This window comes from Paralichthys olivaceus, chromosome 12 (genome assembly GCF_024713975.1).
Source record: "Paralichthys olivaceus isolate ysfri-2021 chromosome 12, ASM2471397v2, whole genome shotgun sequence".
Classification (NCBI taxonomy): Eukaryota; Metazoa; Chordata; class Actinopteri; order Pleuronectiformes; family Paralichthyidae; genus Paralichthys; species Paralichthys olivaceus.
The window spans coordinates 3,048,580-3,069,940 of record NC_091104.1 but is presented as its reverse complement, the minus strand read 5'-3'; the positions used below and the strand labels follow the sequence as shown (position 1 = coordinate 3,069,940).

The window sequence follows — 21,361 nt, the reverse complement described above, 5'->3', positions numbered from 1 at the left end:
GCCCCCCACTGTCTGTGCACGCCCCTGCCCCGCACTGAGGGGCCCTGACCCAGCTGTGACTGCGGGGCCACGTGTCTCTGTTGTAAATCACCTCCATGTTCCCGCAGAGGAAATCGACATCTATGGCTCTGACGTCACCGTGATCCTGTTACGTAAAAGCGTGGAGGGCCCGCCCCCTGTTCTTCACTTGTTCCGGATCAGAAATGAAACCGTGAAGAAGTGAGTCCAGCGGCTTCACTTCATGTCACGTGACAAACACCGAGTGTTTCAGTCGAAACTTCGCAGTTTGACGTGTTTCCTGGAGCCGGTGACGTCACAGAACTTTAGAACCCGTGAGATCGTGACGGTTTTATTTACGAACGATGATTTCACGTGTTCTTCACATGTTCTTCACGTGTTCTTCACATGTTCTTCACGTGTTGACTCATGACGACCCGACGACCGGCGACATTTTAACTCTCAGGGTTTTGAATGGAGTTTGATGCGTGTGTCCCCAGCACGTATAGGGGCGGGGCTTCTTACACACAAGGAAGCCCGTTTAGCCAATAGCGACGCGTCGCTGCTGGGAAAAACACGAGCGAGGCCAATCGCGAGCTCCAGTGGGCGGGTTTTCTTTCTAACACCCCTCTGATTGGATGACCCCGCAGCCGATGCCGTCATTTCCCTTGTGGCGCCGCGTTCGTATCGACCAATAGCGACACCAGAAGAGGAATGTCCAATTAGAATCGAGGAATCTGACGACGAATCAGATTTCTTTTGTGCAACGACCGCTGTCGCCGCAGCCAATCACGTGTGAGGAAACAGAGCCGAGCTCAACAGCTTGTTGTTCGTGGATCGTCTCCGAGCTCCAGAGGAAGCAGCCGCGGCCGCGACCGTGAGTAAAAACCCAAAGATTCTCCACAACACACGGTACCGAGGACCGGCGGGGACCGGCGGGGACCGTCGGTTCACCGGGGCCGGGCGGGTGTCAGCGGGAGGTCGAACCGAGCGGAGCGTGTTGAGCGGCGGGTGTTTGAGTGAAGAAATGTGGAGCTGCTGCGCCTTTGTGGAAGCGACGCGTATTAAACAAACCTCTGGTTCTGATTCGGTTCATAGAAACTTGGTTTGTCCGACACACGGCGCTGATGTGTCCGCTGACCGGGTCCTCTCCTCGGGGAGCGACGGTTCAAATCACCGCAGGATCCAAACTAGCTCGTTCCGTCGCTAGTTAGCCAAGTGGCTAAATTTAGCTCCGGAGCGAAGAGTGGAGCCGCCGCTCGCTCCTCCTTGCTCCCCGCGGTAAACAGCCGTTGTTTGGGCTCAGTTGATGTCGTGGGCTCGGTGGTGTCGCGGGGCCCGGGACTCTCTCCCGGCAGCTGGCGGCTAGCGGCCGTTTAGAGGAAGGGTAAAGTTAGCCGAGCTAGCCGAGCTGACATGGCGAGCAGTGATGGCGACGTGACTCAGAGGAGCTGGGAGCGGAGCGGGAAGGAGAGCCCCGGCTCGTGCGGAGCCGCTGCCGCCTCGCGACCCTCCACCGAGCCGCCGATATGTCACGTCAGGCCCGGAGGAGGCGGCTCCACGTTCCGTCCCGGTGACGGTGGTTCCCGGGGTTCGTGGAGCTGTCGGTGCCACATATGAGATCCGGGCTGGGAGGGGGGGGGGGGGCTGCACCGAGAAGAATGCCTGAGCTAACAGAAGTCACAGGCTAGTTGGTTAGCTTAGCATCATTAAAAACACTGAACAGCTGCTGTTTGTCTTGCAGTGATCGTCAGTGTCGAGCTGGACTCAAACAGAGAAGATGAAGGTGAGTGTTGGAGCGAAGCGGCTGTGACCATCACTTCTACATGGATCCACTGTTCATCATCATCATCATCATCATCATCACAAACAGGCCTCAAACACACAACTCCTCATCAGCTGTTAATCAAAGTTTAGTTTCAGTGATAAATGTTGGCCGCCTCCTCACAGGTGAAGGTTTGAGGCTGTTCCTGGTCTTCTATGGATCTAAATCACTGTTTAGTTTTTCTTAGATCAGATAAAACAAGCCTCTGGAAAATCTCAACCTGTCCTTTGTTATTATTTTCAACATTTTATAGACCGAACAACTTCCAGGAGAATAATCTGCAGATCTAGTGACTCAAAGCTGAAACCCTCTAAAGCTGTTTTCAGTCCTGAACTCCAGAGAAAGTCCAGAGTTTCTTTCACATATCAACAATATCTGATGCAGATGTGTTGTAATCCTGTAAACTGACTAACGCAGATGAAAACGTGACGCTGCTGCAGGTAACAATTGTCATTAACAGTCAGGGGATCATGGGTCATTTTAGAGATGGTCCTCAAACATGACTGCATGGACCTTTAATAGAAAACAGTCCTTGGTTCCGGTGAGTCAGGCCGTACACCAGCAGTGTTAGCCTGTCTCTGCTGTGAAGCTAACGTTAGCTGCAAACTTTCCTCAGAATGCAGCTTCAGTTCGAGGTGTGTGTGTCCTGATGTTGCCGATGTGTGTGTTTCAGGCAGCAGACGAGCCTGCCCACCTGACGGTGGGGACGGACGTCAGTGCTAAGTACAGAGGAGCCTTCTGCGAGGCCAAGATCAAGACTGTGAAACGCATGGTGAAGGTCAAGGTAAGACACAGGAAGTCCACGTTTGGACCAGAGCAGTTTGTCTGAGTCCTCTGTCAAAGAAACAAGCTGCACCTGATCACGGTGGCATCTCCATTTGGACTGCGCGATTCATTTAATTTCAATTAGGCTCATGGCTTCCAACGATTACGAAAAACAAAGTAGTCAGCGTGGAACTTTTGAAACAGCACACTAAAGGTCCGGTATCCTTGTACCGTGCTGTATCACCCTGCTGCGTGTCCTCCCCTCTCCCTCCCCCGCTGACCTGCGCTCACTTTACACGTCACTAATCAGAAGATATTAGGACACCTACAGTTCTGAAGTTCGCTTTGTTGTTGAGTAACTCAATGACAGCTCTCTAAACTAAAGATTGTTGGCTTAACAGCGTGGTCACAAATGATCGGTTCAAAGTAATTTCCAGACGTGACGTTAGTTCACTGGTGGTTCTGCGTAAGCGTCACATGTTTCAGATGGCGGCCATCAGAACGTGGCGTTTCCTCTGAGATGAAGCCTGCAGGCGTCCTGGTTGGCTGTTGGGGGAGGAGTGATGATTCTGAGAAAAGGTTTCGCTCAACGAGCTGATGATGTCATGTGATGTCACATCTTCTCTTGGCTGTCTGACCGATCCCGACCAGGTTAACCTCGACTGACTGTAAATTTAAACTGGACACCCGGTGTTCTGCTTTATAATTTCCTCTGACCTCACCTGTCGACCTGGATGTAACTGTCTCCACACTCATTTTGCTCCTCACTTTGGTTTGTCTGTTACTGAAAAGAAAATGGCTGCTGCTATAGAGGTGCCAAGTATCGAACCTGTGACGACACCGGTGTTGTCTATGACACGGCACAGTGTCTGTGGAGTTCAGACTTTTCACTGCTCTGCTGGAAGGTGTGTGCAGTGTTTCCCCTTAATGACGACTGTGTCGGGACAAAAGAGACCATGGCGCTGTTTTTATGATTCGACATTTGATAACACCAGTTTTCTGAGTGTGTGATTTGTGCTGTCACTCTGAGCAGCTGTTCTCCATGTGCAGATACTTCAACAATAGAAAGGAAACTTCATCTCCAGCAGACACAGATTTCTTCTCGTAGCATCGGATTAGACCTAAATCCAAACAAGATACTTTGCATTCACTTTGACACCAACTCCTCATTGACTGTCCACGAATCTGTGACGGTCTCTGCTGGTGTTTCTGTGGCTGTGCCCACATGACGACGCTTTAGTTTCAAACTCATCACCGCCGCTATGGTTACGCCTGCAGGAGTTTTACAGCCTCTAAATCAGAGACTTTAGTAAAAGATGACGCCCACATTCTCTTCTGATTGGTTCTCATCAGTCACATGACTCGACTACCAGCGGTGAACACAAAGCGTCGCTAACACTTCCTGTCGGTAACAGCTCCACCTCGTCTCTGCTCCGACTCTTCACCATCACTGCTCCTCCTTCAGAGGAGTTTCTGTTACGAAGCAACCAACTGCTGAGGAGACCATCTACTTCCTGTTTCCTCTGTATGTAGATCAGCTGGTCTTGTCTGGACGACCACTCGAAGCGTTTTACTGCTCATTACATTCACACAGTGCTTCTATATCTAGCTTTGTCTGTCATCTCATTCACACATAGCCATCACAAGCTATTTGGGTTTCAATGACTTGCCCAATGACACTTTGACACATGGATCAGATGAGTGGGGAATCAAACCACTGAACCTGAGTAGTGGACGACCCACTCTTATCTCCTGAGCCACAGCAACCCCAATTGTTCATGTGATTGGTCTTGTGATGTGTGTTGTGGACAAGAGTCAAACTACAGAGACACTTTCTGAGCAGTAACTGAAGCTCAGAGTCACATGTGAGGATCCGTCTCCAGGACACGAGGACAATAGATGCTGATGAACTGAAGACATCAACACAACAACAGATTCTCTACATTAGAAGAAACAGTTTGTGACTTCATGTTTAAAGTATTTGTACATGAGGACATGTCTGATAGAGATGAAGGAGCAGACAGAAAAGGAATCAGCTGTTTTTCTAATCGCTTTAGTTTTTTAATGTGAGTCTTCGGATTCTGTCGGAAAATTGGGGTCAGTGAAAATGTTAACGTGTGAAATAAAATCAGTCAACGAAGAACAACATGGCAGCGTGTCTGTCACATGTGTCGCTGTTCAACAACCAACATGCAGGTGAAGCTCTTTCCTTCATCACACTCCTTTCTTTTCTCCAGGTGACTCTCAAAGGTGAAAGTACGTCCCAGGTGGTGCAGGACGACCAGGTGAAAGGAACTCTGAGGGTAAGAGGATCATGTGTCCGATGATTCCTTAAATGTTTGAGCATCATCACGTCACCATATGTTAAACACAACGTTGCATTGTGGAGCTTCAGGTCCGACTAGAATCATCCTGACCGATGTGAGACGTTACAGATATTTGGCTGAACGCTGTTACACCGTCTGTTGACAGGATGTGAAGGACAGACACTCATCATCTCTCACATGAACATGATGTTCACATTTTCAGACATGAACTCTTTTGCAAATTTAAGTTTGAACATTTCTTCCCAGAGTTTGTCTGAAGTCGGGGTCAGACAGTTTTTGGTTTGGATCTGGGTCAGTGGGAGAATACAGATTTCTCTTCCTTTAACATTGTCAGAGATTTTTAACGTTTTCACTGATTTATCAGAGAACAATTCATCGATCTAGATGAAAACAATCATATTTACAGGACTGATATTTATGAGCTTACGTGATTTGATCCAATTAGAATGAATGGTTTGATAAGGACACTGTTGGTGGAGCTCTACATAAACTCTCTGGTCTACAACTTGAGTTGTGATTCATATGAAATGTCAGAACTTGTTCCTGACTCATCTCACCACTGTATTAATGTTTACGTGTTAATGAAGGACTCCATCTGTCTCTGTGCTTCAGGTGGGCTCCACTGTGGAGGTGAAGACCAACGAGGGTTTGTCCAGCGAGGCCATCATCAGTAAACTGACAGACGCCAGTCTCTACACTGTGGGTGAGTCTCTGATCCAGTCTGATCCTCTCTGATTGGTTCATAGTGGGTTTTTGGAAATGGTGAGTTCACATTGAAAATCTCATTTCACCTTCATGTGAACTGTTACATGTATTAAGGAGCGTGTGCTCCTCACAGAGCTGCTCGCACTCGATGCATTCAACTAAAACTTTAGATAAATTGAAATCAATATTATCTCCCGTCATTTTTATTCTGGTATCAAACAGCAGAGTGATTGGCTGTCTGAATGTGTTGTGATTGGGTGGATGAGTGCAGACGTCCTGACTGGCTGTGGGGGGAGGAGTGATGATACTGAGAAAGGTTTCGCTCAATGAGCTGATGATCATGTGATGTCACATCTTCTCTTGGCTGTCTGACCAATCCCCTGCCAGAGTAACTGGTCACTGAGTGTGAACAGTCGCTGTGAGACTCCGGTGACTCCGGTGTGTTTGTGTTCCAGTGTTTGATGACGGAGATGAGAAGACGCTGCGTCGTACGTCTCTGTGTCTGAAGGGAGAGAGACATTTTGCAGAGAGTGAGGTGAGTCCCACTCAGACGGAGGGATTACTTCTCAGGCCTGTGTCCTTCCACCGGAGTTAAACAATCTAATCTGAATCTTTCTGACTGTTGTTTAAATACATGTATTCATGCTCCCCAGACATTGGACCAGCTGCCTCTAACGAACCCGGAGCACTTTGGGACTCCGGTCATCAACAAGAAGTCAAACCGTGGTGGACGTCGTTCATCTCAGGCTGTGTGAGTTTATTTTACATATTGTTACTGTGGTCGTCTTTATATTTGTTCAGTTATACACAGCTGCTGCACCAGACTCTGTGTAACTGTCTCCCTGTCTGTCTCTCCCTGTCTGTCTCTCTGTGTCTCTCTCTCTCTCTCTCCCTCCCTCCCACTCTGTTTCTCTCTCCCTCTGCATCTCAGGGCTGATGAGGAGAATGAGTCTTCGTCCAGTGAGGATGAGGAGGACGACAGGAGGAGGCTTAATGATGAGCTGCTGGGAAAAGTCTGCAGCATCGAGAATGAGGAGGAGCCCAGCAGCTGGTACCTGGCTCTGGTAAACACGCCTCCACCTGTCACATGACCACACACCTCCTCCACCTGTTTGTCACATGACCCCACACCTCCTCCACCTGTTTGTCACATGACCACACACCTCCTCCACCTGTTTGTCACATGACCACACACGTCCTCCACCTGTTTGTCACATGACCACACACCTCCTCCACCTGTCACATGACCACACAACTCCTCCACCTGTTTGTCACATGAGCGCACTCTGACTGCAGGTGTGTGTCTGTCCTGCAGGTGGTGTCTCCGAGCTGTAACGATGAGCTGGTGGTGAAGAAGGATCAGTGTCTGGTCAGATCGTTCAATGACTCCAAGTTGTGAGTTCACTGGTTCTTCTTCTTCTTCTTCTTCTTCTTATTATTGATCATTGATCAGAAACTGATCAGCTCTGTCTCTTCTTCCTGCTGTTCTGTCCGTCAGCCACACGGTGGCGAGGAGACACGTCCACCCTGTCAACTCCATCAGCATCGCCAAGTCTGAGTTCTCCAACTGGAGAGGTGAGACACCACAACCCCCACAATGCAACTGGGCTCAGCCAGAGCTCAGTGCTGCTTTTTCTGTCTTTCTTTTTTTAAACTGCTCCTCCTCTTTTCTGTCCTCGCCTCACTTCTTCCTCCTCCTTACACACCTTCCTCTCCTCCATTCTTCCCCTTCTTCTCCCCCTCTCCTTTCACCTCCTCCTTCAATCCTCGCTCCTCTCTTGTAGGTTTAGAAGCAGCACAGATGTTCTTGGGGAGTAGGGAGGTTCCAGATGTGTGGAAGATGGACATGAGCCAGATCTTGGACTCGTCCTCCAGTGACGATGAGGACGAAGAAGAGGAGAAGGAGAGCGATGAGGAGGAGGACGATGACGAAGATGAGAAGAAAAAGAAGAAGCACATAAAAGAGGAGGTGAGAGTCTGATGATGATGATGATGACTGACGCTGCTGTGGGGGTCAGATTCTAACCTCCCCGTTTTTGTGTGCAGCCGGAGGAGGAGCCTGACCCTGAGGAGAGGGACCACTTCCTGCAACAGCTCTACAAGTTCATGGAGGACAGAGGTGAGTCGACGCAAGAGTCGCTTTAGAGTCACTGTCACAAAACACGACGGTGATTGTTCCAGTTTGTGTTCACGGTTTAAAATCATGTTTTAACAAATGATGAGTGAAGATGTGCGAGGACTGAAGAGCTGAATAACCTGGACATGTTCTCAGACTGAAACAACCAAGACCTAAAGCTCTGAATAAAACTGAAGTTTACAAAACCCGTCTCAGCCTCTGAAGCAAACACGGACGTGAAATAAAATCACGTGACAGATTAGACGTTTGGTTTTAATTCTAAATTATGTCTTTTCCCTAAACTTTAAAAATGTTAAGAACCCAACAAAGCGGCAAACTCCTCCTCTCCTCCTCCTCCTCTCCTCCTCCTCCTCTCCTCCTCCTCTTCTCCTCCTCCTCCTCCTCCTCCACTCCTCCTCCTCCTCCTCCTCCACTCCTCCTCCTCTCCTCCTCCTCCTCCTCCTCCTCCACTCCTCCTTCTCCTCCTCCTCATCCACTCCTCCTCTCCTCCTCTTCTCCTCCACTCCTCCTCCACTCCTCCTCCTCTCCTCCTCCTCCTCTTCTCCTCCTCCTCCACTCCTCCTCCACTCCTCCTCCTCCTGAGTCGTGGTCAGCAGGAACGTTGTCTGGGTCTGAATCTGTCGTCTTAAACTTAGATCATCAGTTATTGTTTGAAACACAACTTAAAAACTTTTTTGCAGGACAGGAGTGGATTCAAACTATATTTCCCACAATGCAGTTCAGCAAATCACAATATGAGTTGCATGTTTTAAACTGTCTTAAAGGTTTATACACTCGTATGTTGCATGTCAGGTCTCAAAGGGTTAAGGACTGTTTCAACATGAGCAGGTGGACCTCGTCACGTGGTTCTCGGACCGTCGCACATTAATGCTCCTGTAGAACCACGTCCTCCGTGACCCTCCTCTGGTTCTGTGTCTCTGACAGGAACTCCCATCAACAAACCTCCTGTGTTGGGCTACAAGGACCTGAACCTGTTCAAGCTCTTCAGACTGGTCTATCACCTGGGAGGCTGCCACAAGGTGAGGACTGTGCACCTGTCTGTCCAGCTGTCTGTCTGTAGTTCTGTCTTTCTGTCTGTAGTCCTGTCTGTCTGTCTTTCTGTCTGTAGTCCTGTCTGTCCAGCTGTCTGTCAGTCTGTCTGTCAGTCTGTCTGTCAGTCTGTCTGTAGTCCTGTCTGTCCAGCTGTCTGTCTGTGCTCATTATCAGTTTCAGCAACACATAATTTCTCCAGTGACAGTTTTGGTTTTAGAAAAAAAAGTTAAAAACTATCCACCAACTTTCTCAAGTCAAAGTCAGCTTTATTGTCAGTTTCTGCAATAAACATACACAGACATACACAGACACAGACATATTGAGGAATGGAAGTTTCTCAGACTCTCGGTCTCCCCATCAACACAGATTTAAGTAAAAAACTGTAAACACTGAATAAAAAAACAAGAAAACATTAAAAGAAGTATAAAGAGAAAAGGTTTAAAATATTGTGTGCAAAAACAGTAAACATTAAACTTTAAGTATGAAATAGAAATAGAAATAAGAGACAGTGGAATGCAGTGAATGACGTACTGGTGGTTGCAGAATGCTGTGTGAATTTAGCAGGATGTAACAAGCTGGTTATTTCTGTCTCAGAGACACTTTCCTGATCGGTGGCTGAGCTGCTGCAGTTCGAGTTTTATCATTAAGAGGGAATTTCAGCAGAAATGGATCAAGCTGATCAGTTATTTGTTTCATTTGATTTGGACAAAGAGTTCCAGTGTTGTTCACAGCTTATCTGGGTTTTTCCGTTATACTAATATATGTTGAAGTTTCTCTGAACACTAATATAATATAATGTTTCACTTTGTATTTTGTTCCTCTGTGGTTTATACCACACATACCTTTCATTCATGTATTGATATGTTGTGTGTGCAGTTAAATGAATGAACACAAACCTGTGTGAGTGACGACAGCCTCAGGTTCTTTAAGGCGCTCAGTGGGTCATGTGACCTGCTGTGGGCCAGGTGTGATGATGCAGAGAATGGTTTCGCACACTAGACTGAAGTCTTGTGATGTCACTTCCTCTTGGCTGTCTGACCAAAGCCTGACGAGCTTCGCTGTCCAATCGGCTGATGAGAAACAACCAGCTGGGTGTGGCACAGCTCTGACCCGTGTGTCTGTGTGTTAGATTGAGTCTGGGACGGTGTGGAAGCAGGTCTACATGGATCTGGGGATCCCCATCCTGAACTCTGCTGCATCCTACAACGTCAAGACGGCCTACAGGAAGTAAGAGCACACCTGCACACAATCATATATAAGCATTGGATTCACAGATTGTAGAGGTCAAAGATAACGTTGACCAAATATTATTGTGAATGTAAAATGTCAGGAACACCTCAAACGCAGAGGGGCTGTTTTTCTATCTCAGGAGGAGGAGCAGGAGATCAGATTATTTTCAACTGTGACCAGATTCTAACCATGTGTGGTTTCAATTCATCAGACTTTTAACATCATCATTGTCATGTATGTGATCGGCAGTGTTGCCACTGACTCGTCGGTTCTGCCCCCAGAGTCACGTCCCATCATTATCAGACACATAACTTAGCATGACTTCACCATGTGAAGCTGCTGACACGTGACCCTGCCACAGACTTGGGTTCAACACTCACCACGGTAACTGGGGGTCAGCAGATGCTGGGTGACGAATGAAGAGTCTAAACTTCAGGTGACTCAGAAGCTGCAAACTATGTCTCTAGTGTTTGACAATAAATGAATTTATTCAACACTCATTGAAGAAAACATTAAGGAACTTTGACCCGTGCATCACCTGTCCAACCAGACTGATAAAGTTCTGGACCAGTGCTATGGTTCTATTGAGCGAGCTTACGGGTCCCTCCCTCTCCCCCTGGTTGGAGGGGCAGCTCATCCCTGAGGGCAAAGTCCCCATCTTCCACCACACTGTCAGTTGTCCCTCAACACAAGCTGCCAAAAGCGGGAAGCAGTCCATACTCACCCCAAGGTTTTTAATGGTTCCTTCTGAAGAACCGCTGAAAAAAGAACTTCTCACCAACACTGAGCACCTGCTTGACCCATTACAGTTCCCACGCAGAGCTGAGCCACAGGTAGAAGATGCTCCTGCCACTGAATCCTCTTCTGAAACATCTTGACGCTAACAAAAATCCTGCCAAGCTGCTATTTGTGGATTTCTCATCTGCTTTTTACACAAGTTTGTGTTGTTAAAATAACCAGAGGCAACTCAGAATGTATTCAATCTATTGGGCCACTCACACCCAACACATTCTGAGTGACAGGTTCACACAGAGTGAACGATGAGTCGTGAGAGGAAAAACTGTTAATGCTGAAACTGCAGCTGAAACTGAGGGGATGGTGCTAACTTTATGAACACATGGGTGTGCAACCGCAGATGGCAAATGGTGTCGCAAACACGTGGTAAAAATGTTTTGGTTCCTTATGAGACGGTGGAGGGACCAACTAGAACATGGCGCCACAGTCAAGATAATAAAGGGGACACGCTGCCGGAGATCATGTGTGTAACATGCGTAACATTTTCAAAGAATCTTTTTTCATCCACTGATCCATTTCCCATCATTCTCCTGGTTTTCTGAGTTGCTAACTCCTGTAATTCTCAGGTACCTGTACGGTTTCGAGGAGTACTGCCGGTCCGCCTCCATCACCTTCAGGACCATCCATCACAACAACCCCCGCCCTCCCTCCACACCAGCCAACCAGAAGACAGCAGGGGAGGAGCCCATAGAGCCCCCCACACTACAGGTGAAGGCGGAGCCTGTGGAAGACAAGCTGGAGGAGGCAGAGTCGGACAGTGAGAGCGAGAAGGAGGAGATGAAGGAGCATCAATCGTCACCGAGGGTGAGACTGAAAATATAAGACATTGAAACTCCGTCACAACTTTTAACGTAGAATATTTCTCCTCAGTAACAAAATCTTTTGAAACAGTTTTTTACACATTGAGATCAAGCTGCTGATTCCTGAGTCATGTGACATCATTTGACTGAGCTGCTGCTTCAGTTGACAAGTGTCTGAATGTTCTTCTTTGTGTTTTATGGGGTTTGAACAACCAGTTTATAGGTGTGTAACTGCCACCTACTGGACTGGAGTGTCACAGAATGTTTCTGTGGCGAACCTTCGTCTCATCACGTTACATTTCAGTTAGCTGATGCTTTTATCCAAAGCCACTCACAATAGGTGCATCAACCCCGAGGGAACCCGTTCACTTCCTGTAGCAAAACATTCACTTCCTGTAGCAAAGCAAATCTGCAGGGTGGAATTCCACTTTGGCAAACTTTAAAAAAAATATATTTTAATTCAGTCATGTGACTGTGCCCTTACACAATGATCCATCATTAACCCTCTAAATGCAGCAGAAAGCCGAGGCCTCTGTCCTCTGCCTCATGTTGGACGTTTGTCATGATGTCATTACATTTTGTGGTACAAGAGCTGTTGATTGTCCCCAGTGGCGCTGGACAGAGGCCGAAAGCGCTCACATAACAAAAACAAAGAATGTTCAAAAATTGTAAAAGGTAACTTTTTCAAGTTTAAAACACATTTAATTACTTAAAGCAATCATTTAGTTTTTTTGACTTACAAAACCTTGTAGCTGAGGTTCTACACATTTTTGAGAAATGAAGCGTATGAAGATTTTCCAAGTCATGACATCACAGGAAGAAAAGATCGGTGCTTGTAACAGCAGCTCAAATCATCCCAGGTTCAAATTAAACGCTGGTTCAGAATTCAAACTGAACTCTGAGATCGGTGTGTCTGTTTCAGGGGAGGAGGAGGTGTGTGGGCAATCAGCTGAAAGTGGATAGAGAGTCGTCCTCGAGACCTGAGAAAAGAGGAGGAGAGAACATCGAGGAGCAGAGGGAGGTGAGGAGACGCAGCAACAGAAGAATGGACGACTTCGAGAAAGGCTCTGAGGACGAGGATGAGGACGACGACGATGAGGATGATGATGAGATGGAGAGGAGGAGAGCAGACAGGTGAGACTGAAACATAACATAATAATAATCATGGCTCCTATAAGTGAGGCAGTTCCCATCATTCCTCTGTGAGCGGAGAAACGTAGAGTTGAGAAAGGATTCCTTGAGTGAGTCGTCTGTGTCCTGTGATGACTTTATAATCTTAGAGAGAAACTTCTCTCCAGGACACAGGGAGCTCGCTGTCAGGTGTGGTTACAGGTGTATCAGGACACATTTCTGACCACACCCTCAGCTGATCCTGGCTGTGGCCGCAGGTTAAAGCCGCCTGCTGTTAAGTTACTCTCCTAAATGTCCTTAATTACTTTCCACCCCTGGACGAAGCCTGAGAGACAATTCAGGTGCTTCAACACTAAGTGATCACTTGTGTCTGTGTCAGGAGTGAGGAAGATGAGGATGGGGACTCTGTGACGGGGACGAAGGTCAGGGTGAAGTACGGCAGAGGAAAAACTCAGAAAATCTACGAGGCTCACATCAAGAAGACGGACATAGACAATGGAGAACAGTTCTACCTGGTTCACTACTACGGCTGGAACGTCAGGTCAGTGTGGGTCAGAGACGGTTCATGTTGAATCCTCATCAACTAGTGAGTGAGACATCAGACAGTATAAATATATAAAGTCATGCCCCGTCTGCTAACATGGAGGAGGCGACGCTTCGTCTTGTTTCTGTAACTGAGCTGTAATTTAATCGAATTGAATGATTTTACCGTCTGTCCTGATTGTTTGAGAGATTTCTTTCTCTGATTATTTGTGCACGTCCGCAGTGTTGACCGGCTGTTTCTGCTCCGCAGGTACGACGAGTGGGTGAAGGCTGACCGGATCATCTGGCCTGTGGAGAAAGGAACAAAGAAGAGGCAGAGGAAGAAGGTGAAGGTGAGATTCCCATGAGCTCAGTGTGGTAATGTGAGCTGCCGACGGCCTGGCGTGATGATGCTAAGAAAGGTTTCGCAATCTGGACTGAAGTCCTGTGATGTCATTTCCTCTTGGCTGTCTGACCAGAGCCTGACAGCAGCGGTGTCACAGAGCTGCATTGTGTTTTCAACGCTCATTTACACTCAGCTTCCGATTCCCTGCAAACATTTCAGGGACCCAGGGGCTGATGGCAGGTCTGTCTCACAGCCTCAAAAACTGTAAATGTATGAATGAGGATAAATTCATACTGACAGAGTTTTTAAATGCAACCTGACAGTTTACAAGAGATACAGTTATTGTTCAACACCTCGTGCACGTTGAGGCAACGTTGTGTTTTTTGTATTTCAAGGCTTGGATGCTTTGACTTGCTCAGCATTGAAATGTTGACTGGGTACGGACACGGATGACGCCCTCTGTCAGTCCTCTGCAGAGCGACACGACCGTAGGACATGAAGAAGACATTTAAAAAAAAAAAATAGTATAATATTTTTCAAAGAGAAGCTTGAAATCATCACTGGAACCAGGAAATGTTTTTAACGATCAGTCATCAAAATAAATCTCTTGATCAACTCATCCTCAGCGCTACATGACACCACACAAACAGCTTCTAGCTGATCATGTGACTTCACGTCCACGGCTGATAACGTGTCTGGTGCTAAAGTTGACTCAATGCTGCGTGGTAACGAAAACTGTTTCCTCAGCAGAACAAAGACGAGGTGGAGAAAGACGAAGAGAAGCAGGCAGTGAAGCCAACAGGGGCGAAGCGTGGTCGTCCTCAGATAAGAACCACTCCAACCAGCTCTGCCGGCCGCAGCGTCTCAAAGACGCCAAGCAGCGAGGGACGATCCAATGGCAAGAGCAGCAGAACAGAGACGTCGTCCAGCATGGCCAACGGAGACAGTAAGACACACCGAGGCATTTTAGATTTAGAACTCATCACTGTTGCTATAGTTACGCCTGGTGTCCACACGACTCCCGACTTTTCTAAATGTTCTGTATTTATACAAATCTTACAGTTACACATAGTTTTAGTGCCATTCACACCATCGTGTATCTATGGGCGGGACTTGTCCTCCTGGGGTTCAGTATCTTGCCTAAGGACACTTCGGCATGCAGATAGGGACGACCGGGATGGAACCGCCAACCCCCTCAACCGTAGTCTCCCGCTCACAGCACCTGGTATTCCCAGGCTGTCTCCCATCCAAGCAGTAACCAGGCACTACCCTGCTTAGCTTCCGAGATCGGACTCGTTCAGGGAGGTTTGGCTGTAAGTTGGAGACGTGTGTGAACTGAACTCGTTTCAGTTTGAAAACTCTGGTTTTGTGTTTTAGTCTGAACAGAAACTGAAACGTTTGTCAACGATGACGCCCACGTTCTCTTCCTGATTGGTTCTTATCAGTCACATGACTCGACTACCAGCGGTGAAGACAAAGCGTCGCTAACACTTCCTGTCAGTAACAGTTCGTCTCTCTGCAGATACTCCTCGCAGGAGAACCAGGAGAACGTCCGGCATGTACGACTCGGACAGAGCGTCCATCGGTGAGAACGACAGCAACGCTGCTGCTTTGAGCCATTTCTGTTTTTGGTGACTTAACCAACCCACTCCTCTCTTCCTGCAGAGGATTCTGGGAACTCTTCTGACGACAGCGAATCAGAAGACCTGCCTGATAAACAGCCATCGCCTTGGCGAGGGAGAAATGAAGCCCCGCCCTGCCAGGAGGAGGAGCAACAGGAGGAGGAAGAGGAAACGAGTGAGGTCGCTAACATCTCAATGTCTACTAATGACGATGACACTGTCGCCATGGCAACAGCAAGTCATTCACCTGCCACTGCCGCAGCATGTCCCAGCGTGTCTGAGAAGGTGCTGAGCCAATCGGAGGAGGAAGAGGAGGAGGAGGAGGTGGCGGAGGCAGTGCAGGGGGAGGAGCCTCCAGCTGAAGTCACCATGACGCCAGTTCCCCTCGACAATGAGAGCAAAACGTCGTCGGTGCAGAAAACGGCTCCTGGACAGGAAGTGCTCATCAAGTCATCTCCAGGCAGGATGTCTCCTCCCTCTGACAAGAACAAAACGTCTCCTGAGAAGCAGTCCCCCCTCCCTGCTGCAGAGGAGGGGGACAGGTGCACTCCTCTGTCCTCCCCCAGGGTTAAAGGCCGGAGGGCCAACCTCAAAGAGACAGGCTCTGAAACTCCTCCCAGAATCCCCCTCTGCACTCCCAGCCCTGCCCTTAGTCCCTCCCACACCGCAGCACTCTCTTCTCCTCCTCGCAGCGTCCTAAAGAGACAGGACGAGCCCATGGTGGTCCTCCATTGTCTCCCCACAGAGCACCTCCCCCCTGAGTCTCCCACTGTGGATTCGGACACCGATTCTGCCTCTGAGGAGGAGGAGGCGGGGTTACCTGAGGAGAGGAGCAGTGTGACTCTTAAACGTAAAGCAGCAGAACAGAGAGCTGCAGAGAAGAAGCTCCGCCCAGACAGGAAGCCGGAGGAGGCAGCCTCTCCCAAATCCCCCGCCCCCACACCCAAGGTGGCGGCTGGAGCTTCGCCCAAAACCGTCTCCTCCCCGCTCCTTCAAGAGAGGAGTGAGGGGTTGATGAAGACAGAGGAGTCACCCCGTCTCAGGGAGGAGACACAGAAGGAGGTATCAGAGGAGCGTCCAACAGGTGGACCCATCAAGGAGCCAGAGATGCATGCTGGGACACCTCCCCTTGCCCCAGAGGCTTCAGGGCCCCCCCCCACTGAGGAGCTGGAGCCGCAGATCGGTCCTGAGGCACTCGTCTGCCACGAGGTGGACCTGGATGACCCCGACGAGAAGGAGAAGCCTGTCTCCTCAGAGCACCTCCTCCTGATGATGAGGGAGCAGCAACAAGCTCCGCCCCCGCTGTCTCACCTCCTCCGAGCATCCCACCCCATCCCACACACACCTCACCTCCCCCAGCCTCAGGTCAGGCCCTTCCTCCCTGCCTCCACTCCCAGCTCCACCCCCTGCTCCGAGGAGATGCGTCCAACCAGGAGTGCCGCAGAGGATGATAGGGGAGGAGTGAGGGGGGAGCAGGAGGGCGACTCCAGTCCCGGGTTTGACGGCAGCAGCTCCTCCTCCACCTCCCTGTTGTCACTGCAGGAGAACAAGGACCGAGGTAAGACCACCGCTTCGGTTTGTTTAAACTTTGCCGACAGTCGAGTCACTGACTCAACACCAGTTTGTAACTGTGACCTTTGACCCCCTCAGGTCAGAAGAGGGCGATGGACTGTAACTCCAGCCCGTCGGCCAAGAAACACAAACGCAACCAGAAACGACCAAACACGCCCGGGAAGGTGGAGAAGAACGGAGCAGGTGAGATGATGTCACCGACAGATGGCGCCCAGATCTCAGGCGTTGGCGTCATCGTTCGTCCCAGAATCTGGAACGAGCTGTCGACAAATCCGCCTCAAGGTCAAACTGCGTCCTTGTTGCGCAGCTCTCGCCCACATCACATGGTCATCGATGACATTTGACGTGTTTGATTCTTTCATCAGCAGATGATGGTTTAACGTGTGTTTGGTTAAGAAGCTCTGACTCTCCTCTCACCGTCCAGGTCACAGCAGCGACAGCGAAGACCAGTCTCGTCTGTCGTCTCTGTCCAAGTCTCAGAAGTCTCGATGTCCTGGTTTGTCGTCTCCGTCTTCTCACAGCAAAGACAAACAGAACTTCCCGTCACCTCAGAGAACATACAAGTGGACGCTCCAGCTCGGTAATAATTTACACCATGAGCTGTTTGTTTCATGTCGACGAGGATTGAATGCTTTGTTTTATTGAGTTCAGCTTCTGAACTTTGTGTTTATTTATTTATTAGCATGACGTTGCCTCAGTGACCAGACACAAAGGTCAGAGTTCAGAGGTTTGACCTTGAACTCATTATTCACCTTGTGAACATTTCATCCAAACAACACTTTAGTATCTCAAGTCTGTCTTTAGGGAATTTATTCACATTTTGACCAGTTGTAATTCTCAAGGATGAACTGATCAGAGGTCAAAGGTCACGTGAGCTCATATCATTGTGGAAGTATCAGGAACTGAAATAAAAAGCTATGTTTTTTTCTTTGTTGCTCTAAAACCGTTCATCCTTCAATTCAGTTTTATTTGTGTGGCACCAAATCCTAACATCCATGATCTCCAGACTCTTCACAGAGAAGGTGAAGAGCTTCAGATCTTCTTCATGTAGAGAAACCAACTGTGAACCATGAGCAGCACTTTGAGTCTGTGGAGGAGAAACTCCTCATTAACAGAGAGAAACCTCAAGAACCAGAGTCAGAGAGGAGACATCTGCCTCCACCGGGGGAGGAGAGAGGGGGGGAGGAGAGAGACATGGGGAGGAGACAGACATGGGGAGGAGACAGACATGGGGAGGAGAGGAGAGAACCCAGAGTGGGAGCTGGTTCCACAGGAGAGGAGCCTGGTAGCTGAAGGTTCTACCGCCTGTTCTCCTCTTACAGACTCTAGAACAGGAGAACCTGTGTTTTGGTCGTGAACTGATCTTTCTGGATAATGAGGTGTTGGTTTGATTGTTCAGGGTTCAGACAGGAGTAATATGATCTACGTCCCTGTGAGACGACTTCACAAACACAACTGTCTCTGTCCACCCACACAGAATATTTCACACCCTTCTTCCTGTTTCTCATATGACAAAAAAGCAGCGTCTGCTCAGTCACATGTCTCTTGTGTGTAAATATGTTCACGTCAGTTATTTCATCATGTCTCAGCTCTGTGACCTCATCACGATGAGGGGGGACATGTCACATGTGGACCTGGACTGGTTCATCGACCTGAATGTCAGAATTGTGATGAAGAAATAACCGTGTCTCTTCTTCCTCCTCCTCAGATGAGCTGGACAACATGTCGAGCACAGAGAGGATCTCCTTCCTGCAGGACAAGCTGCAGGAGATCAGAAAGTACTACATGACCCTGAAGTCAGAGGTCGCCTCCATCGACAGACGCAGGAAGAGGCTAAAAAAGAAGGAGAGAGAGGGTAGGAGCTCCGCCCAATTCAACTGCTTTTATTTTGAAAGAGCAGGAAATGATCAGTCAATTCAGCTGCTTTTATTTTGACAGGAGCTGCAGCGGACTGCTCAGTGACAGGAATATAAATGTGTCAATCAAACGGTGCTGTACGTCCACACTTTACTGACTTCCTGTCTCTGGTGAAATCTTTGTCTCTTTCAGTGTCGAACACGACGGCGTCGACCTCGTCGGGTTCCTCAGACACAGGTATGAGTCCGTCCTCGGCCTCGCCCACTCAGAACACCGTTGCTGTGGAGTGCAGGTGATGACACGCCCGCTCAAGGTCCACCCACCCACCATATTCCTATCCTCCTCGCCCCGCCCACTGCAGCCACAGACTCCACCCACTCCGCCAGCAGAGGACGTGATGGGTCAGAGTTGAGAACCTCCAGGTGAGAGCTGCAGCGGTGGCCGATGGGAACGCCGTCACAACTTCAAATGGTGGTGGGTGGGGGAGGGGCTTCTCCCACTTGATCTTAGCCCCACCCCCTCACCTATGGACTTCCTGTTCACAGAGACAAAGAAAATCGCCGTCTGTTAAGCCGCCACAGAGCACTTCTCTTTCCTCCTCCCCCTCCCCCCCCCCCAGTACCTCAGCTCAGCGTCTCTGTATTTCAGAATAATGTGACTGTTTTGTTATTTTGTGGGGGGGGGGGGGGGGTTCCTGCAGGTGGGAACAGGAAACAGATTCCTGAAGCAGCACAGTTCATTATGCAAATTTTGTGGGGGGGGATTTTTTTTTTAAACTGAAGATATTATTTATTTAAACCAAAAAAACGACTTTCCCAACTTCCTGCTGAGTGTTTTTGATCTTTTTATACGAAATCAGAGCTTTTATTTTGGTAAAAACAGACAAAAACTTAAAAAAGTTTCAGACGTCACAGCGAGAGAGAGAAAAGAGTCGATGCGTAAAATAATGAACTGAAGCGTCGAGTTGTATGGAGGATCATTACTGCGCTGGGGAAAATACATGAAATGTAGAAATGGTAAAAAGTAAAATCCACTTTGATGGATCAAATGTCACAAAAGAGATTTTAAAGGTTTTGACGTGAAGTTTGATTTTGATCCAGAATGTTTTTTTATTTCTTCACTTTGACTTGAAAATTATAATTTTTGATTATTAACTTGGACTTTTCATTATCAAAGAATTTAAAAAGACAGAATTTGACTTCAGTAAATTGAAACTGTGACATAATCTGATCACTTGTTTACTTTGATTTGATAATTCTTAATAATTTGACTTAAAGTCGGAGTAATGACTCTGTGTGTTTTACTTCAAGTCTCATAATTAGACATTTTGACTTCCATTGTTTAGAGAATTAGAGGATTGACTCATAATTCTGACTTGGAATTTTCTAATTGTTTTATTTGGGTTAAAAAGTCATTTCAATCTTCAAACTTATAATTTAGATTTAAATCTTTTTAATTTAGACTTTTAATGAGTTCATGTGTCAAATTAGACTTCAGTGGTTTTTAGTGAGTCATAAATTTGGATTTAACCTCAGAATAGTAGAATGATCATTTTTCCTCTGGCAGAATTAATCTTCCGTACGTCGTCGTGGGTCTGAGCTCGGTACTGACGCTGCTGCACCACCTTACCCCACCCCCCACCCCCTCCCTTCTGTGGGTCTTCCTCTGTGCGTCAGGCTCGAACCGACGGCTGATTCCTGCTCCTGAACATTTTGTTGTTTTGTACATAAAAAGCTCTGAGTAAAGAAAAGAATAAAACCACACATGTATTTGAGAAGAACGTTTTACACGCCTGTAAAGAATGATTTATAGTATTTTTTAAGAGAAGACTCTTTGTACTGTTGTATTATGAACTCCTCAGTTTTTTGGTGTTTTGCTAGCGGCGGTTTCGAGAGCGACGACTGTAAATACAGAAACACACACTTCCTCCGGAGAACAGAAGCGAAGCCATGTTGGAACTGTGTGCACAATAAACAGAGCTCTCTGTTTCTAATAAAGTTTTTAAATATGTTTCCACTCGACGGCCGCGTCTCATTTCAGACCTGAATCTAAACGTGAACCTGACGACGTGTACACTGAAGCCAAAGGGTCTCCATCGCCCCCTGGTGACCGGGTGCAGTATCGGTCATAAGCCTGCCTCTTCCATGTTAGCAGATGGGACATGGACCAAACAAAAAATCAGTAGATATTAAATGTTTCAGAGGTCATGTGACTTCATGAGTCCAGGATAAAAACGAGGATGATGGAACATGTTTGTGTTCTGATCCTCACTTTGTGTTTGACTCAAAGTATTTGAGTAAAGTTACTTCTCACAGATATAAAAAAATCAAAAAACACAGAGGCGAGTTTCACGATGTTTAATAAACCAAACAAAGACATTTAAGGACAGTTTCACAGTTTCTCCCATGATGCTTTGAGACAGAACAGTGTCCAGTATCAGCCCGGCTCCGCTCAACGCACTGGTGTCATGTGATCTTCCAGTTGGGTCGGGCTCAGTGAGGTTGTCCCAACAGTCCGGCTTTGGCGGCCAGAGCCTCGTTCTGCTGGATGTGATACTCCTGAAACCTCATGGAGATCCGCTGAGTCATCTTCAGGTACTTCTGCAGACACGACTCGGAGCAGCTGGACTGAAACGACACGATCACATGAAACACGAATCCAACGCTTCCTGAACTGAAGGCCACCAGGGGGCGCCAGT

The 21,361-nt window shown here is 48.0% G+C and overlaps 2 protein-coding genes and 4 non-coding genes across 9 annotated transcripts in view; 5 read left to right on the top strand and 1 right to left on the bottom strand.

Moving 5' to 3' along the window:
* The first annotated feature begins 520 nt into the window (after window positions 1-520).
* Window positions 521-20,684, top strand: arid4a (AT-rich interactive domain 4A). Of its 4 annotated transcripts, none has more exons than XM_069535207.1 (25): window positions 521-874; window positions 1,742-1,783; window positions 2,496-2,606; window positions 4,825-4,890; window positions 5,527-5,617; window positions 6,075-6,154; window positions 6,273-6,370; window positions 6,551-6,683; window positions 6,935-7,014; window positions 7,118-7,194; window positions 7,404-7,588; window positions 7,666-7,738; window positions 8,681-8,775; window positions 9,918-10,015; window positions 11,380-11,617; window positions 12,536-12,747; window positions 13,124-13,285; window positions 13,538-13,619; window positions 14,363-14,558; window positions 15,135-15,197; window positions 15,278-16,792; window positions 16,885-16,989; window positions 17,231-17,386; window positions 18,515-18,661; window positions 18,856-20,684. In XM_069535207.1, the coding sequence occupies exons 2-25, from the start codon at window positions 1,778-1,780 to the stop codon at window positions 18,957-18,959; spliced, it is 4,173 nt and encodes a 1,390-aa protein (XP_069391308.1). In that variant the 5' UTR covers window positions 521-874; window positions 1,742-1,777; the 3' UTR covers window positions 18,960-20,684. The 4 variants fall into 4 exon arrangements, with proteins under 4 accessions (XP_069391308.1, XP_069391306.1, XP_069391307.1 ...); XM_069535205.1 differs by having other exon boundaries at window positions 16,885-17,088; XM_069535206.1 differs by having other exon boundaries at window positions 14,360-14,558.
* LOC138413004 (small nucleolar RNA SNORD53/SNORD92) lies at window positions 3,143-3,228 on the top strand. Its single transcript, XR_011245340.1, has one exon. It is a non-coding gene; the product is annotated as a small nucleolar RNA SNORD53/SNORD92 (small nucleolar RNA).
* Window positions 5,913-5,995, top strand: LOC138413002 (small nucleolar RNA SNORD53/SNORD92). The gene has a single exon (XR_011245338.1). It is a non-coding gene; the product is annotated as a small nucleolar RNA SNORD53/SNORD92 (small nucleolar RNA).
* LOC138413001 (small nucleolar RNA SNORD53/SNORD92) lies at window positions 9,751-9,830 on the top strand. The gene has a single exon (XR_011245337.1). It is a non-coding gene; the product is annotated as a small nucleolar RNA SNORD53/SNORD92 (small nucleolar RNA).
* On the top strand, window positions 13,666-13,745 carry LOC138413000 (small nucleolar RNA SNORD53/SNORD92). Its single transcript, XR_011245336.1, has one exon. It is a non-coding gene; the product is annotated as a small nucleolar RNA SNORD53/SNORD92 (small nucleolar RNA).
* Window positions 20,685-21,005: 321 nt separating the features above from the next.
* timm9 (translocase of inner mitochondrial membrane 9 homolog) overlaps window positions 21,006-21,361 on the bottom strand; it is a 2,440-nt gene continuing 2,084 nt past the window's right edge. Inside the window, exon 4 of the mRNA XM_020108024.2 lies at window positions 21,006-21,290. Coding sequence (XP_019963583.1) covers window positions 21,156-21,290 — 135 coding nt within the window. The 3' untranslated portion in view covers window positions 21,006-21,155. The remainder of the gene's footprint in view (window positions 21,291-21,361) is intronic.